This window comes from Candidozyma duobushaemuli, assembly GCF_002926085.2.
Source record: "Candidozyma duobushaemuli strain B09383 chromosome Unknown E_B09383, whole genome shotgun sequence".
Lineage (NCBI taxonomy): Eukaryota > Fungi > Ascomycota > Pichiomycetes > Serinales > Metschnikowiaceae > Candidozyma > Candidozyma duobushaemuli.
The window spans coordinates 74674-91940 of NW_020289900.1; the positions used below are offsets into that span (position 1 = coordinate 74674).

At 47.9% G+C, this 17267-nt stretch overlaps 6 protein-coding genes across 6 annotated transcripts; 5 read left to right on the top strand and 1 right to left on the bottom strand. All coding sequences in view use genetic code 12, as the record gives it.

The window, feature by feature from the left end:
• Positions 1 to 67: 67 nt before the first annotated feature.
• NAT4 (Nat4p) lies at positions 68 to 715 on the top strand (the record flags this gene model as incomplete). Its single annotated transcript, XM_025482738.1, has 1 exon — positions 68 to 715. One exon carries the CDS (start codon positions 68 to 70, stop codon positions 713 to 715), a length of 648 nt encoding a protein of 215 aa, XP_025337681.1.
• A 50-nt stretch (positions 716 to 765) lies between these two features.
• Positions 766 to 5115, bottom strand: CXQ87_004294 (chromatin-remodeling ATPase; the record flags this gene model as incomplete). The annotated part of the gene is made up of 1 exon (XM_025482739.1): positions 766 to 5115. The coding sequence occupies one exon, from the start codon at positions 5113 to 5115 to the stop codon at positions 766 to 768; it is 4350 nt and encodes a 1449-aa protein (XP_025337682.1).
• A 2797-nt stretch (positions 5116 to 7912) lies between these two features.
• RLI1 (Fe-S cluster-binding ribosome biosynthesis protein) lies at positions 7913 to 9766 on the top strand (the record flags this gene model as incomplete). Its single annotated transcript, XM_025482740.1, has 1 exon — positions 7913 to 9766. The coding sequence occupies one exon, from the start codon at positions 7913 to 7915 to the stop codon at positions 9764 to 9766; it is 1854 nt and encodes a 617-aa protein (XP_025337683.1).
• Positions 9767 to 10078: 312 nt separating this feature from the next.
• Positions 10079 to 13332, top strand: VID21 (Vid21p; the record flags this gene model as incomplete). The annotated part of the gene is made up of 2 exons (XM_025482741.1): positions 10079 to 11543; positions 11588 to 13332. The coding sequence occupies 2 exons, from the start codon at positions 10079 to 10081 to the stop codon at positions 13330 to 13332; spliced, it is 3210 nt and encodes a 1069-aa protein (XP_025337684.1).
• A 140-nt stretch (positions 13333 to 13472) lies between these two features.
• On the top strand, positions 13473 to 14795 carry CXQ87_004297 (uncharacterized protein; the record flags this gene model as incomplete). The annotated part of the gene is made up of 1 exon (XM_025482742.1): positions 13473 to 14795. The coding sequence occupies one exon, from the start codon at positions 13473 to 13475 to the stop codon at positions 14793 to 14795; it is 1323 nt and encodes a 440-aa protein (XP_025337685.1).
• A 1301-nt stretch (positions 14796 to 16096) lies between these two features.
• On the top strand, positions 16097 to 16948 carry CXQ87_004298 (uncharacterized protein; the record flags this gene model as incomplete). Its single annotated transcript, XM_025482743.1, has 1 exon — positions 16097 to 16948. The coding sequence occupies one exon, from the start codon at positions 16097 to 16099 to the stop codon at positions 16946 to 16948; it is 852 nt and encodes a 283-aa protein (XP_025337686.1).
• Positions 16949 to 17267: the final 319 nt, after the last annotated feature.

Sequence of the window (17267 nt, forward strand, 5' to 3'; positions counted from 1 at the left end):
GTGGTTGTGCGTTGTAGGCGCGTCAGATTGATTGCAACTACATCGCGCATTCTTCTTACACCTAACCATGGTATTCGATGAGTATGATCCGGAAACCATGATACCTTTGGTGAAGCTCATGCTGGAGTTCGCCAAAGAGATATTTCCATCCACATTAGAAGCAAATGACCAGGTCCTACATCGCAAGTTGGCATACGGCAAAGGCGTCCATCTTGAGCAGTCTGTCGCCATCGTGAACAATTGTATGGGTCCATTGTACGTGGCACACAAGGGCAAGGGTTGGAAAAAGCAGAAAGAAGATGAATTGAGGGAAATCGGGCTACTATTTATATGGTATGCCTTGGAGGACTCTCCCAAAATGGGTGCCTTGGTGGTGTGCAAGCTAGTTGACGAGCATACGCTATTCTTGTATGAGATCCAAGTTCTTCCTGATTATCAGAACCACAAGTGGGGCACAAAGCTTATGGACAGCTTTCATGCATTGGCGAAGAAGCTAGATGATTCTTCGCTTAACGACACAGAACTTGACGAGTTTCTTCGAACAAACTGCACTACAGAGTACACTGGCTTGACCGTGTTCCCAGATAACGAAAGAGCACTCAAGTGGTACAAGCAACTCGGCTACACCTACTCTGCTAATTCGCCGAGAGACAGAAAGACTCGCCTTCGGGTTATCAAGCCCGACTTCTACGAGTTGGAGAGGGAAGTCGACTAAACATAAATCGTCCGATTAAACATATTTTTTTGTAAATCAATATTACAGCGTTATGCCTGAGCCTTCTCCTCAAGCTTAGGCGCCTCGCCCTGAATAGCTTCCTTCTTGATCTCCTGAGGCTGCTCCTTAGGCTTCTCAGACGGCTGCTCCTTAGTCTCCTTTGGCTTCTCTGTAGCCTCCTTCTTAGGTTCCTCTTTAGGCTCCTTCTTTGTCTCATCCTTGGACTCCTTCTTTGGGGCATCCTTCTTGGGAGCGTCAGCCTGGCTCTTGATTCTAGTATACATGGCAGTGATCTTCAGACTGGGCACCTTGGCGGGCCAGTAGAAACTGGCGTAAGACCACAAATGCTTGCTGAACTTGTCGTCCTTCTTCTCCTTGCAGGTGTCATCAATAAACTCACCAATGTTGACCAACTCTTTTCTGAGCAACATGGCCCACTCGTGCTTACCCAAGCCCTGGTTGCCCTTGTGCAACTTCATCAATGACTTGGCAACGGGCTTCAAAGTAGCCTTGCACAATCTTTCATCCATGCTGTCGTACTCCAAGTAGTCATCGTTCTCGTCGTGGTGGTCCTCATCATTTTTGATCTTCATGGTAGGATGACTATCAAGCTTTGGAGAGTTGATGTTGGAGCCAGAACCAGTCTTTTTGGCCTTGGGTTTTTTGACCTTGACATCTGGCGATTGCGACTTGGTGGTCTTCTTTGGCTTGGCTTCAGCCTTGGGCTTCTTGACAGTCTTCTTCTTCGTGGTACCATTGGTGCCTGCTGCTGCACCGTCCTCTTCGCCTCTCAAAAGGAAGAACAAGTAGTCGACTCTTCTTCCGATGTGAACTGCGCCTGGCACCTTTTTGTTGGAGCCCTTCGCCTCCTTCTCAGAAGGCTTCTCGTTCGCCTTGCTGGCACCTTCGAGGAAAAGCTTGTTCTGTAAGCCCAAGAGCGGGTCATCTCTGATCTGTGTCCATGAGCCGTAACCAAACTTGTTGACACCGACAAGAAGCATAGCATCGTCCTTAGCGCTCCACTGACAGTTCCAGTTCAGCACCAGCTTTGGAGTGCGTGGAAGTTCGAACGAGAGTGGGTTCTCCTTAGGAATGAGGGACTCAAGAAGTCTCATGTCTGGTGGTCTGGACAAGACTAGTTCAGCGTTGATGTTCTTCACGCCTTGATAGGTAAACAAGACAGCCTTCTTCTCCTTCTTTTTAGCAATCCACAAAGCCATTGGGTTCTCGCCATCCGTTTGCACGGTTGAGGACTTTGACTCCTTGGCCTTTCTCTCCAACTCAGCAAGAGCTTCTGTTCTTCTTGCCTCTTCTTCCTTCACCAATTTCTTGGAGATGCTGAGAATCTCATTGTAGGCATGCTTGATGAGAACAGGGTTCTTGTTGGAAATACTGCCCTCTTCGACAAGTTGATTCCATTTGCCAGACAAATCGCCAATTCTGAGGATGGATCTATAAATACCACGAATTTCCTTCTCAGACAACTCATGGTTTTCTTCCACCTTCTTTCTAGCAGCACGTCTTCCACTGCCCTCTTCTTCGTCATCTTCATCAACACCACTGGTGTCTGGAGTTCCTCCTTGCAATTGTTTGACGGCAGCTCTTCTGCGAGAATACATAGCAATTTGCTCGTTGAGATAGTCCTCCTCGGCCTTCTTCTTCTCCTCTTCTTTGAGTTTGACCAATTCATCTTGTGGAATAATGTCATCCCACTCGACATCTGCCTTGTAGTCAGTGACCTCGAACTGCTTCAAGAACTCCTCGGATCCCAAGTTGGACTCGCCAATTTCAGGAGTGGTGACATGATCTTCGGCTCTGTTCAAGACATCGTCCAAGTTCAATTCCTCCAATTTCTTCTGATTATCAGAGGCTGCAAACATGTTAGCTGCACCAAACTTCAAGATCTGCGCAAGCTCACTCGAGTTGGGCTCGTTCTTGTTCTTCTTGCCTGTGTTTGGATCGTTCATTCCCAAAGAGATAATTGCGTACTCGAGAATCATCTTCTTTCTGGCCCTTTCAAGAATCTCCTCTTCAACAGTATCCTTACTGACAAATCTGTACACTGAGACGTGCTTCTTCTGACCGATTCTATGAGCACGAGCCATGGCCTGCAAGTCGGCTTGTGGATTCCAGTCAGAATCGAAGATGATAACCGTATCAGCCGTCATCAAGTTAATACCCAAACCACCGGCTCTTGTGGACAACAAGAATGCAAAGTCTCTGGAGTCTGGTGCATTAAAATGATCGATGGAGATTTTTCTTTGTGCAGATGGAATACCACCATCCAAACGCTGAAACTGGTAGCCTTTGATAGACATGTAGTCACCCAAGATATCAAGAATTCTCACCATTTGCGAGAAGATCAACACTCTGTGGCCTTCCTTCTTCAACCTCGTCAAAAGTTGTTCTAGAAGCACCATCTTACCAGAGTTCATGATCATACCCTTGAGGATATTGTCCCTAGAAGCACCCCCTGCCTTGACAAGGAACTTCTCTTCAGCGCCATCGAATAAGTAGGGATGGTTCGAGGCTTTCTTCAACTCACTCATCACGTTCAACAAGGAAATCTGAGAGCCCTTGATACCGGCATTCAAAGCGGCATAGTTTCTGGTAATGATGTTTCGGTAGTATTCGGTTTGCACATCGGACAACTCGACTCTGAGAATACGTTCCGATTTAGACGGAAGAGACTTCTCCACATCCTTTTTGAGACGTCTCAAGATGAATGGCTTGATACTCAGTTGCAAGTACTTGATGTACTCTTCTTGTTCTGCGTCTTGAGCTTCGAAGTCGATCTCCTGGTCAATGTTGAACTTTCCTGGCATCAAGAAGTTACACAAGGCCGCAAGCTCTTTGATGTTGTTCTGCAACGGTGTACCGGTAATCAACAATCTGTTGGCCACCTTGAACAGCTTTAAAGACTCATACAACGAAGACTCTGCGTTCTTCAATCTATGAGCCTCATCAACAGCGAGGAACTGCCACTTGAAAGCGCCAAGCTCATTTCTGTCCTTCAAAATATATTCGTAGGTGGTTAAAAGGATATTGAACTTAGGCTTGTTGGTGGAGCCGTAGAACTCGTAGTCACGGATGTTTCTTCTGGCCTCGGTGTTACCCAAGTAGTAAATGCAGTTTACATCCGGGGACCACTTCTCAAAAGTCTCTTGCCATGCTGGAATAGTACTGAGAGGGACCACGACCAAGTGAGGACCATTTTGTCTGCGTGCGTAGATCAACCATGACAAGAAGGCCACAGTTTGAACGGTCTTACCAAGACCCATCTCGTCTGCCAAGATACCATTCTCGTTACGCGACCATAAGAAAGCCATCCAGTTCAAACCGGTCAACTGGAAGTCTCTCAATTCACCGTTCTTGATGAACAACGGCTGCTTGTTCAACTTCTCGAAACGAGGTCTCTGGTTCTGTGGATAGTTGGCAGACAAGTTAGGAAGAATCTTTGATTGAAGACGCAGCTGGTACTTGCTGACCTGCTCTGGAGCAATCTCGGCGATCGTTTCAGCATTTTCCCAAGAACACTCATCGTAGTAGAGTCTCCTCCACTTGACGTAGTACTGTAGTTGCGAGGTGCCGTCATCAAGCTCAACTCTATCGCTATCGACGATACGCTCAACCTGAGTATATTCTTCTTGTTCGTCTCTCTTACGCTCGCGCTCGATGTCCATTGCCTCGATGTCTTCCTTGGTGGTATAAGGATCATCACGAATCTCTTGATCCAAGATGATGAACTGCTTGATGTAGTTCTCGACTCTCCGGCTACCTTTGAATTCCTTGAGCGTGGGCCAAGGTTCCCATGTGTTGTGCAAGTGAGAAGCGTCCGACCACTTGATCTTGAATAAGTAGTCGAGCTTTGGGTCGCCAGTTTGTTCGGCATTTTCTGGATTGAGCTTGTGGTCCAAGACAGCGTCTATCGAGCGAGCCGACTCTTCTGCCATAGCTTGTTCGTAATAGTAGTAGTCACCGGCACCTTCTTCTTCGCTTTCCACGAGATCCTCGTCGTCCTCATAGTCAACAGCGTAGTTGACCTGAGAGTTGTTGTTTCTTGTCGAGAATCTCACTTCTGCCGGAGGTGTCGGAGTGACGTGTGCAGACGCTGTTTTGCTCCTGCCATTACGTCTGCCATTCTTCTGCTTAGCAGTGCTGAAGGCACGAGTCAGATTCAGCTTACGCTTCTTACTGACTCCAAAGTCCTCGTCGTCTGAGTCCTCCAGCTCTTCGGGACTCTCATCGTCGTAGTCCTCGTAAACCGTCTTTTTCCTTCTAGAGACTGGCTCGTCTTCGTCGCTTTCCTCAGCTAATGACGCTACCTTTCTGTCTCTGCCTGATCGCCTGAGTCCGTAGAGCTCAGGATTCTGCTCGATCTCGTCCGAGAGCTTGACCATCTTTATAAATTAGATTAAGGGATAAGACTTGAGGGTCTGAATGGATTTTGGGGCCTTCCACCTATAGATAAACGTAGACCCTTGGTCTATTATGGTATCTGGGAGCTTGCGTATGACAAGGTCTATTCACCACTTTTTATTGGCTTCGAACTAGCTAGATGACTTAGACTAGCTTATTTGAAGACTGTAAGAAATTAAATTTTTCCCAGTGGGTTGGGATTATGGTTTTGTGGAGCTCGTGTGGTGGAAGAGAGAGGTGGTGCTTGGAAAAAAATTGGGCAATTTTACTGCGACGACGACAACTCCCCAATTCGGGATTTCGTGAAGGATCATACGGAGTGGGCTGTGGGGATGACTACGAGTGATTTGGGGCAATCAATGACGGGAAATGTTCCGAATTTACTATATATTGAATTTTGCATTTTGCCAACCACATTTGCGTGGTTTCTGGCCTTGGCCATGTGGCTATACTCTGTCTGTGAGTGGAATGCGAGGATTCTGAGGGTCAGAAGAGTCGTAGATGACAACTCGACAGCATTGAGCTCACCAACAGGGTTTCCACCGTATGACAATCACGTCTGTGACGCGTCCACTTGTGGACAATTGGGTCACGGGAACCTTCTACTTCTGAGCAGGTATAGCGCTCGAGACTGAATCCAGATAAATGAGCAAACCTGACAGTATCGGGTATTCTCCAGATGGCTCATCCAGACCATGCGTCATTCTGGGACATGCATGATCAGATCATTTGGTCTCATATGGAGTCGCTATCTCGTGAAGCAGCTCAGTTGGGAGCGTCCTTAGCAGCCAATATCTGAAAATGATATTCAAAGACTACAAAGCGTAGCTCTTCAATAATCTGATCTCACTTCCTGGAGTGTGGTTCGGTACCTCCTGGCTGCTAGAAGGCTGGAGCCTTCGCCTTGTTCGCTAGAGCATCTCGCGGACCAGCTATGGCGTAGCAATCGGCAATCTAGTCTTCTCGGACTGACAGCTTGCAAAGCCGATCAGGTGTACCCCAGGTTTGAACAGCCTTCATCACATATAGATGCAGCAATGATCAGGACTCTGTGAATCCATTCAGCAGAGCTTTCAGTGGTCTGTTCGGACTATTCATCTGATTCCACGGTTTAGCTTATGCACATTTTTCATGCAATTTGAGGTGGACTCGCTAATGTGTGGAGAGAAGATAAGTAGGGAAAAGAGAAATAAAGGAGTGGTCGGAAAAGAGGGGGAAAACGGCCACGACTCTGTTTTGATGTGGACACGACCCAACATCTCTGCGCAGGACGCTTGGCTCAAGCTTGGAAAGAATGAAAGAGACCCAAATAAAAATATTTAGAGGGCAAGCCCGACTTGGCTCATATGCATAGAAAGATTCTAAGCTTGGTAGGTAGTGTCTGTATTAGAGGTTGATGAAAGTCATTGCATGATTTTGTAGTCATGGCTGCGAAAACAGAAAGAACTGGGTTACTTTGCTCTGTGATGGTAACTTTTGAACTTCACTTTGGTGTGGCAGGTTTGACATAATGTCAGGCTAAACCACCGGAAGATATCACGTTTTCCGGGTCAAGTGTAGTGGATCATAGGATGATGTGCTATATGACCGAGCGTTCGGTGAAGTACCATACCAGAGCTCTTTCAGCACTTCTTTGGCTGACTGAATAGGTAGATATCTTCTCAAAAGCCATTATGATATTGAAAACAAGTTTAAATGGCTCTTGACGATTTGACATCTCGCTCCTCTTTCTTCTCTGTTACTTTCTATGATTTGGAGCTCACAGTGGCATCGATCGCTATCTTAGCCACTAAATGAGTCTATCCAGCATCCAAGAAGTGGATTTAAAACTTTTCAATGTTCCCGATAAGTCTCCAATTTATGACTGGTATCACAATTCTATCTTCTATTTCGAGGTGCTCAGTGATTCTGAATTTGTAAAGTGTTGCAGCAATATATGATAATGTGCAAAATGGAACAGAAGTTGCAAAACTCGAATTTCAAGTATAAACTTACAAAAGCTCCGGATAGCCAATAACTCTGGCATTTGAACGATTTGAGCTCAACCATTTATAAAGATAGTGGACTTTGGCGTCTCATTTAAAGGTCAAGTTGATCGAGAGGTAGCCCTACCCAGTAGCAAATTAGAGAGCGAGACTTGATTAGTGGAGTTCGGTGCTTCACAAGTACCTATGAAATTCCAAAAGTCACTTCGTCGTTTTTGATTCGCAACCACCTCTTAAAACGATGTGGACGAATTGGTGACTGAGACATTAATAAAATTGCCACTCTTCCTATTTCATTATAGTAGAAAAATTGAAGGAAAAGGCTACAAACAGGTTCAAATCATCGCTCTTCATACCCTACAAGGACTTTCGATGCCTCCTCCTTCAAACCTAAATATCACCTAGAAAGATCCTCTCAACGCTCTACTATTCCTCAGCAGACATCAGCCCACCACGGCCATCAACAAAAATTCAAATCGGTCAAAAAAATTCATCAGTTCAATTTCATTTTATTACATTCACAGCATGAAAATCCCAATAAAACCGAAAATTACGTGTTTTGAAAAGGCCCTGGCAGACCCTTCGAGACGCTGTTTGCAGCCAATTGATGGCCGCGATTTAGTAATGTGCTCGATTTAACTGCAAGGCTCAGCTAGTAAATTCGAGCACTCAGGGCGCGCTTGCAATGAGACTACCATAAAAAAACGAAACGCCTGCCTGCAGGCTCATCAAAGAAAAAAAAAAAAGCAGAAGTGAGAAAAGCAGCTAACGACACTTTTAGTTTTCAGCAAACATGAGTGGAAAAGGTGCCAAAAAGAACGCCGTGTCGTCTAAGGGCCAGAGAATTGCCATCGTCAGCGCTGATAAGTGCAAGCCCAAGAAATGCAGACAGGAATGCCGTAAGTCTTGTCCCGTGGTGAAGACTGGTAAGTTGTGTATCGAGGTCACGCCAGCTTCCAAGATCGCCTTCATCTCCGAGACCTTGTGTATCGGTTGTGGTATATGTGTGAAGAAATGTCCCTTTGATGCCATCACCATTATCAATTTGCCAACAAACTTGGAGGCCGAGACCACCCACAGATACTCTGCCAACTCGTTCAAGTTGCACAGATTGCCTACGCCTAAGCCTGGTGAGGTGTTGGGTTTGGTCGGTACCAACGGTATCGGTAAGTCCACTGCCTTGAAGATTTTGGCCGGTAAGCAGAAGCCCAACTTGGGCAGATACGATGACCCTCCAGACTGGGAGGAGATCTTGAAGTACTTCAGAGGTTCTGAGTTGCAGAACTTCTTCACCAAGGTGTTGGAAGACGACATCAAGGCTATTATTAAGCCACAGTACGTTGATAACATCCCTAGAGCTCTTGCCAAGTCTCCAGTGAAGGATGTTGCCGGTACTTTGAAAGCCAAGTGTGCCAGACAAGACTCTTGGGACTACATAATGAGACTTTTGGAGTTGGACCCTGTTATGAAGAGAGACGTTGCTCAGTTGTCTGGTGGTGAGTTGCAGAGATTCGCTCTTGCGATGACCTGCGTTCAGGATGCTAATGTCTACATGTTTGACGAGCCATCTTCCTATTTGGATGTCAAGCAGAGATTGAGAGCTGCCGAGTTGATCCGTTCCCTTTTGGACCCATCCACCTACGTTATTTGTGTGGAGCACGATTTGTCTGTTTTGGATTACTTGTCGGACTATGTCTGTATCTTGTACGGTGCTCCTTCCGTGTACGGTGTGGTTACTTTCCCAGCCTCTGTCAGAGAAGGTATCAACATCTTCTTGGACGGTTTCCTTCCAACCGAGAACATGAGATTCAGAGAAGAAACTTTACAGTTTAAGTTGGCCGATGCTGCCGATGGTTTGATCTTGGATCACTCCACTGCCTTGCAATACCCAACCTTGGAGAAGACACAGGGTGATTTCCACTTGAAGGTTGAGGAGGGTGAATTCACCAACTCCGAAATCTTGGTCATGTTCGGTGAGAACGGTACCGGTAAGACTACTTTCTGTAAGATGTTGGCTGGCGCCTTGGCTGCCGACAACGGTGTCGAGGTTCCCAAGTTGAACATCTCCATGAAGCCCCAGAAGATCGCTCCAAAGTTCCCTGGTACTGTCAGACAGTTATTCTTTAAGAAGATCAAGGCCGCCTTCTTGAACCCACAGTTTCAGACCGATGTGGTGAAACCACTCAAAATTGACAACATTATCGATCAGGAAGTCCAGACCTTGTCCGGTGGTGAGTTGCAGAGAGTTGCCCTTGTGTTGGCTCTCGGTATCCCCGCTGATATTTACTTGATTGATGAGCCATCTGCGTACTTGGATTCCGAGCAGCGTATCGTTTGTTCCAAGGTTATCAGAAGATTCATTTTGCATGCTAAGAAGACTGCATTCATCGTCGAGCACGATTTCATGATGGCCACCTACTTGGCCGACAGAGTGATTGTGTTCGAGGGTACTCCATCGAAGAATGCCCTCGCCAAGGCTCCTGAGTCCTTGTTGACTGGCTGTAACAGATTCTTGAAGAACTTGAGTGTCACTTTCAGAAGAGATCCAAATTCTTTCAGACCAAGAATCAACAAGAGAGACTCTCAGATGGACAAGGAGCAGAAGGCTGCTGGCAACTACTTTTTCTTGGACAACTCTGAGTTGTAATAGCATTCGGCATATTCGTTGTTCTTGAGGTCCCCACCCGGTTCATGGTGGGACTCTCGACTTGCATGTACACTACTTTGATAGCATCAGGGCTTGGTTATGCATGGTTCTGTTACGACGTTCCATGAAGCCATCGGACCCCTCATAATATTATATTAATATTAACTAGATTGTAGACGCTTTTGGCTGCAACTCGATGCAAAGTCACACGACTTCCACCTGACCAACACGTGACTTTCACACTTTTGGCCGGACCCATATTAGTATAAACACCTTAACCGACGAGAATCCAGCACTGAAACCCAGCATAATATGGCTACTGAACGCCTGAAAATAGAAAGTGCAAGGTCTCGAAAGCTCAGAGAGCTTCTCTATCTTTTTTCCAATCCGTTACAATCGCTAGAAGCTTTCAAAGCAAGGAATACCTCACAAGTCGCTCACGACTTCTACAACGCCAACGATGTATCAAAAAATGAGCCATTGCTGATCAGCTTTCTTCCATATGTTACTGATAAAGAGTCGTTGAAAAGCCAGTTGGAGCTCGCTTTGCAGAGTGAACTTTTCCAACCTGAACACCTCAAGAGAGAGGCAGAAGCAGCTGAACTAGAAAGGCCAGTGAAAAGTCGAAAGACCAGCCTCACAGACTACCCTAGCCGATTAATGCCAGAAGATAATAAGCTGAAAAAGAAGAAGCTGCAAGTTGCGTCCCTCAAAACTCAAGTCGAGGCTCTTGATGAGCAGACAAACGAGTTCCTTAATAAGGATATCCTGGACTTAGATGTGCTCCTGGTTCCTGAAAACTTCCCGTCAGAGGTCCACGCTGTATCTTCGCTAGCCGAGCTTTATTACTTGACGCAAACGCTTCCACTTATCAAGCTCCTTCCAGGATCCCACAAGACACTCATGACAGACAACTTCGAGCTGGCTCTTCTCGAAGGAAAGATCGCAGTCTTGTACTCCCGTATAGAAGAGCTTAAAAGACAGAAGAAGTGGTCACTAAGGCAGCCCATCAGATACTACGACCCATACATATATTCGAAGAAGAACAAAAAGTCCAAATCGCACACCTGGGACGTCCTACTAGACGAGGGCAAATGGTTGTCGGCTGATTTCAAAGAATCAACCAAATTCAAGAAGGCTTGCTGTTTCACTATCGCGCAAGGTATTCGTGACTACTGGTCCTACGGCAAGGTGATGTGCATCAAGCGTGCTCCAATCCAGCATCTAGACGATAAAGCTATCGCGAGTGCGGCAGATGTTGATCAGATTATGGAAGAAGTCGATGCTGCTAAGGACACGGCTGATGAAGAGGAACAAGAGACAAATGAACCCGCAACGCCCGAGAAGTTTGATGGTATGCGGGAAGACCCGGCTGATGGTGAAACCATCGACATCAGCGAGCTCTTGAAAAGGCCCGATCCAGCCACGGAAATTCCAACGCCTGATCTTCCGAACTTCAGCTTGGAGGAGCTCGAGGAAGCTAACATTTCTGCTGTGGACAACAGCATGCTCAAGACGCACGCAAACATCGCTGACCTCAGAAAAATCGACCAATCGATCGTCCAAAACTTACCCAGATATAGTGCTTTCGATGGTACTGAGCAGTCTCACGTTCCTGGTCAACTGAACGAGAATTCTATCATGCCGGTGTCAAGGATGCTATACCCCACTGACGAAGAAGATGGCTGGTTCAAGATTATCTTGAAGGACAGCAAGGGCTCAGAGGTTGGTAGCTCCAAGATTCCAGGCCCACCAGAATACCAAAAGGGTCTTTTCGGTAATCAGCCACATCGCCGCTTTAATTTCTTGCGTCCTCCCAAGCCCCTCTTGTCAGGAATATCGAGTACAGATCGCCAACCATTTGGCTTCCACAAGACGATATGTACCTCATTCATTACGTCGCGGAGTACTGCTTCAACTGGGATCTTATCGCTGCTAACTTAGCGTCTCATTCGGCGACATTGAAGAGATACGAGTCCAATATCGAGAGAAGAACCCCATGGCAATGTTTCGAGAGATATATCCAGCTCAACGAAAAATTCCAATTCTCAGACATGAAAGGCATCAATGCATATCCCGCACAGCAGTGGCTCGAGCACGCCCATAAGGCTCAACTGACCACCAAGAGAAGAATCTCCCCGCTTGGCGTGGGAAATGAATCGATACAGAGAGGCCACAGAAAGTTGAGATGGGCATCGATGTTTGATGCCATGAGAAAGACTATGCGCAAGCGTGAACAAGCGCTCGCCAAAGCCAACCCACGTAGACCTGCCAACAACTCGAACGATTACAGCGTACAGAATAGCGTTGCAAATGGAGGTCGCTCAAGTGATGATACGCTCTCTCCAGCAGAGCTTCTGGACCTCAAATTCGACAGAGACAGAGCTACCCAGGAGACACACAGAACCCAAGAGGCCACGAGGGCCCGTATGCTCAATGCTGTTTCCCAGCTGCAAAAAGCTTCGCAAGGATCTTCCCCTGTTGGTCAGCAACAAGGATTGGCTCAGAAGGCTAACCCACAGCAACGTGACCAGGCTCACAATGCCGCTGTGGCCGCAGCCGCTGGAGTTCCTCAGCGCCGTGTTTCTCATGCTCCTTCCCAATTGCATGGCATGCAGCGGGCACAGGGTAATATGGCTGGAAATGCTGCTACTTTGCTGAGACCACAGACTGTTGGACCCGGCACGCAGCTTCAGCAGGGCCAGCAGGCTGGTCTCATCAACAACATGAAGAGACCAACAACGCCAAATGGTACACCCTACACGAAGGAACAGCTTCAGCAGCTTGTTCAGCTTCAAAAGCAGAGAAGATTGATGCAGCAGCAGAACCAGGCTGGTGGCAGCGTCACAGGATCTGGTCAAACCAACATGGCCAATCTTCAGGGCACCTCTGCTCAAGGCAGAAGAGTTCAGGGATTCCATCCTACTCAACAAGGTTCTGGTCAGAACTTTGCTGGTCAAGCAGGCGTGGGTGTTGCTAGTGGAGCCGGTACCTCTGCTTCATCGCAAGCAGCCATGGCACAGGCCAAGAGAACAGGTACTCCTACCAAGAAGGGACTTCAGTTTCCAGCAGCTCAAGTTTCCGCCATCATTAATTCTATTCAGCAGAAGAACCCCAACTTGACTAAGGAGCAGGTCACCAAGCTAGCTGCGTCCTACCTCGCGAACATCCAGCAACAACAGCAAAACCGTTTACAGCAGCTGCAGCAACAGCAGCAGTCTCAGCAGGGCTCTGCTCGTTCGCCTACAACCATGTCTTCCTCAGTACAACAAAACCTAGGTCTGGCCAGACAGGCTCATCTTCAGCGTCAACGGATGGCCGAAAAGGAGTTGGATGCACAAAAACTTTCTAAGCTTCAGTACGAAGAACGCAAGAAGCTTATGATGCAAAGCCAGCCTTCGTCACCTTACGTGCAAGGAGGAAAAAGCCCGGCGATGGGTACCTCACCTACACCAACCAACCCCAAAAGCAGGGCACAAGCGGCGGCGCAGAAAAACTACGGTAAGTATCCTGGCATGGGTGCTCGCAGCAAGAATAATGGCAGCGAGGATCTGAGTAACGATTAATGAGAAGTGTACCATAGAACATTCCAGTGTAGTATAGCCCATTTCGCAGCCAAGCAAGTTAGAGTGCGACTGATATCAACACCCTCATTTACACACAATCACACCATACAAAACGGCACACATCAGCATTACAACCATTTATGGCCCTACGATTGCGATCTCGTCATCGTAATAAGGAGTCTTCGGTCGAGAACCCAGATGCGCTATCTGTAGCGTCTGAGCGGCCCAGAAAGTCTGGGTTTGTTCGAGAATCGGGGTTCTCAGATGCATCCAGACTACCGAAGCGGATCCTCCAATGGCTCTACTCCATTTCGTTGATCATTTTTATGATCCTCACATTTGGTTTTATCCTTGTCACCCCCCTTGACATCATTGTCCAAACATGGGGTGCTCCATCCACATGGGCTAAGACCTTCATCGTCATCATGGCATGCGCCTTCTTTTTATTCTTCTGCCTCGTCATTTACTTCCTGAGACTTTACCAGAGCAGAGTAATGCTTAATCAAATTCCTTCAAAATCGGTCTACATCCCGCTAGAAAAGCACGACCTACCGTCAGACGTCCGTCATTATGTCGATGGCACACTACGACGCTGCGTGGGAGACATCAAAATAAGGGCTGGACCTTTGTACAACAAAAACGAGATCATCAATATTCCAGGGGCGTCGCCGCCAGAGTACATTCAAAAGAGAAACATTTCAATGGGCTTCCACAATGAAGGTACCCATCTCCCACCAGATTGCATCTACGAAGATATCTTGGACAGTTTGGGTATGCAGATCCGGGGCAGCGGTGTAGTGCTCACCAATTTTGACATTCCAGATTGCTATTCATTCCGGGAGATTTTACTCTCCATGGCACAGATATTGATCGAGGAGCACGAGATCGACCGTTCGAGGCTCCCAGAGGTTCGTCGCATGATACAAATATATGAGAAGCTCAAGTTTGGGCCAGATCGCATCAAGGAGCTGGACATGGTGGAATTTCTTACCTTGTTTGAAAAGCTCCAACTTTTGTTCCACTCGAACCGTCTCGAGCTGGAGGATCTGCAAGCGCCCATTAAGTACGGCATCAGCCGAGGATCGTCTTTTGGCACCGACACATTCTTGCTGCCGAACTTCAGCAACGTCCGTCGCAGTCTGCACGGAGGAGCCCGCAGCTCACGATCTGGAACCCGAAGTGAGCTCTTTGCCGATATAGACCAGCAGAGCGATTCAAGCGGTGAGATCAGCGGGCTCCACACGTCTCTGAACGAGCTAAATGCACAGCGGATCTCGCGCAGCAGCACAGGCACGAGCGATCCAGGCAGACGACCAAGCACAGGGTCTGTGATCAAAAACAAGCTTGTGTTTCGTGGGCACAGCAGGGAAGGTGATTCCTCTACCGGTGGGCCGCCCACTGATTCCAGCTCCAGCGATACGGCGTCGGTGAAGGTTACCCACACGACGACCCCTGGCGTCTAGATCGCCAATAGCAACCATTTAATAGATAACTCGCATGGACACAAACGGCTTCAGTTTTGCCGGGGCTTGACAATACCATCGTGCACAAAGTAGAAAACAACCGTACCGTCTGTGTTGACTAAGGCCAACGTTATGCGAGCGGGCCTGGCGGCTACCAAGGCTATGTTGCAGAACCACTTATCGATTTGACTGGTGGAGACGTTCTGGTCGGCCATTGCCAAAGGAACCACCCATTCTGGCTGGCCTGGCGTATCTCTTTCATCGAGCTTTTCTGGAGGATTCCCTTTAAGGAAAGTGGACTCGCCACAGACTACCGCATCTACATCCGTCCATTTGTTATAGTGGACCAAATTGGTTTGCACAGTTTGGTGTAGGGACATTTAGTGGTAGATGAGGAGGTAGTGCATGGAGCGGAGGCAGCGACGTTGGGCTTATATTTTTCGCTGCCTGTAATAAGCACGAATCGGGAAAGATGAGGCAGGTTCGGAAAAACCCGTCGTGAAAACCACAAACCGTTGAAACGAAAAAAAAAGAAAGGTCAAACAGCTTTCACATTTTCAGCCGCTGAAGCTATGTAGAGGTCCAGGCGAAGCCAAAATCAAAGAGAATGTAGCGGCCAAAGGGCTAGATCGACGCTGTTTTTCACAGGCTGAGCACTGCCTTGGCTGCAAAGGTTTCAGAATCTCTGAGGCAGCATTGTGGAGGCGTAGATGGAGGACAAAAAGCCAGGGGCAAATGAGAAGGCCGGAGATCTAACGAGAAAGTCTAGAACGAGCGTCTCAGAGGTGTCGCTATATAGGAGATTAAGGCGGTGCGATGAAACAAACGGTGTTGCAGATATGGCTGTGAAGGCTTTTTTTTTTTTCAGAATTTTTCAGATTTTTCGCATCACCGAGGCTGTCAGATGCTGTATTGGCGCCGGCAGGTGTTCTAGACACACTGGGTGTTTTTGACATGGTGGAATCTTGCTTTCTTTTTTCTGCACCCGGGTGCCACTTCTTGGATCTCATTCGTTGATGCAGCCCGTTTTAGCCCAGCTTCTCTAGATGCAACAAATCCCAAACAGCCACCGGGCTTTGGTCTAGAACAGCGGGTTTGGCACCTTCGATGGTCTGGCGTAGGCGGCGCTGTGTGCCATTACGCTTCCACATCGGGAACGGTGAAAAGTATAAAGGTGGCACGAATTCGCCAGCTTCTCTTTTTCTTCAACAGATTATTTGTTGGTTAGCTTCCTTCTCTTATAGCTAACGGTCTTTCCTTCTTTGCAACAGCCGCTCCCTCGCACAGTCCTTCTTTCAAAGATGCAATTTGCAACCATTCTTTTCGCTGCCCTCGCAGTCGCAGCACCCACTAAGAGGGAGACCACTTGCAAGTTCCCAGACAGTAAGGGCTTATCCTCGGTGACACCTTCCAAAAGCAACGCCGGCTGGGCACTTTCTCCTGACCAGAAGTGCACCGCTGGCTCTTACTGCCCTTACGCTTGTCCTCCAGGCCAATTGATGGCTCAGTGGGACAAATCTGCCAAGAGCTACTCCACCGGATCCTCGATGAACGGAGGTTACTACTGCAACAGCGACGGAGAGCTCGAAAAACCCTTTTCAGACCGTGATCTCTGTGTCAACGGCACGGGCACCGTTGAAGTCAACAACAAGGCCAAGAAAAACGTTGCCTTCTGCCAGACGGTGCTCCCAGGAAACGAGGCCATGTTGATCCCCACGGACGTGGACGGCGGCAAAACAGAGACGTTGGCCGTTCCGGACGAAGACTACTACGCATCCTCGGCAGCCCACTACTACATCAACCCATTGGGCGTATCTACCAAGGACGCTTGTGTGTGGGGCAGCAAGGACAAGGCCCAAGGCAACTGGGCGCCGTATGTGGCTGGAGCCAACACGGAGTCCTCGGGAGACACGTTTGTGAAGATTGGCTGGAACCCCAAGTACATTGATGACTTCAAGGACAAGCCGCAGTACGGGATTCGTATCACTTGTGCGGATGGCGACTGCAATGGCTTGGACTGCGAGATTGATCCTTCCAAGGACGGGTACAATGGCGTTAACGGTAAGGACACCGGCAAGTCGCTTGGCGCCTCGTACTGTGTTGTTACGGCCAAGAACAAGAACACCGCTACCATCGAGGTGTTTTCTGTCTGATAAGTATGGGTAATAGATTGGTTATGGAGGGGAGTGTAGACGTAGTGGAGCTTTTGCTTTTGTTTTTATTTTTTGGAGTTTGCTGCTCCCCATCGGGCGAGCAGGTGCTCGGCATTGCCGCTTGTTTGTTTTGGTGACGCCGTTTGTCTCAGATTCAGACAATCGGCTGGCGAGGCAGACAATTAGGGTCTGCGTTAGATCAGCCCACGACGCAGAAGACTAGTAAGCGAGCCCATGCAGCGACAAAGCTCCCAACAGATCCGAAGGCGGCCGCCCCCCTATCTGCAAAAAGAGCATTAAATACGAAAATTTAAAACTT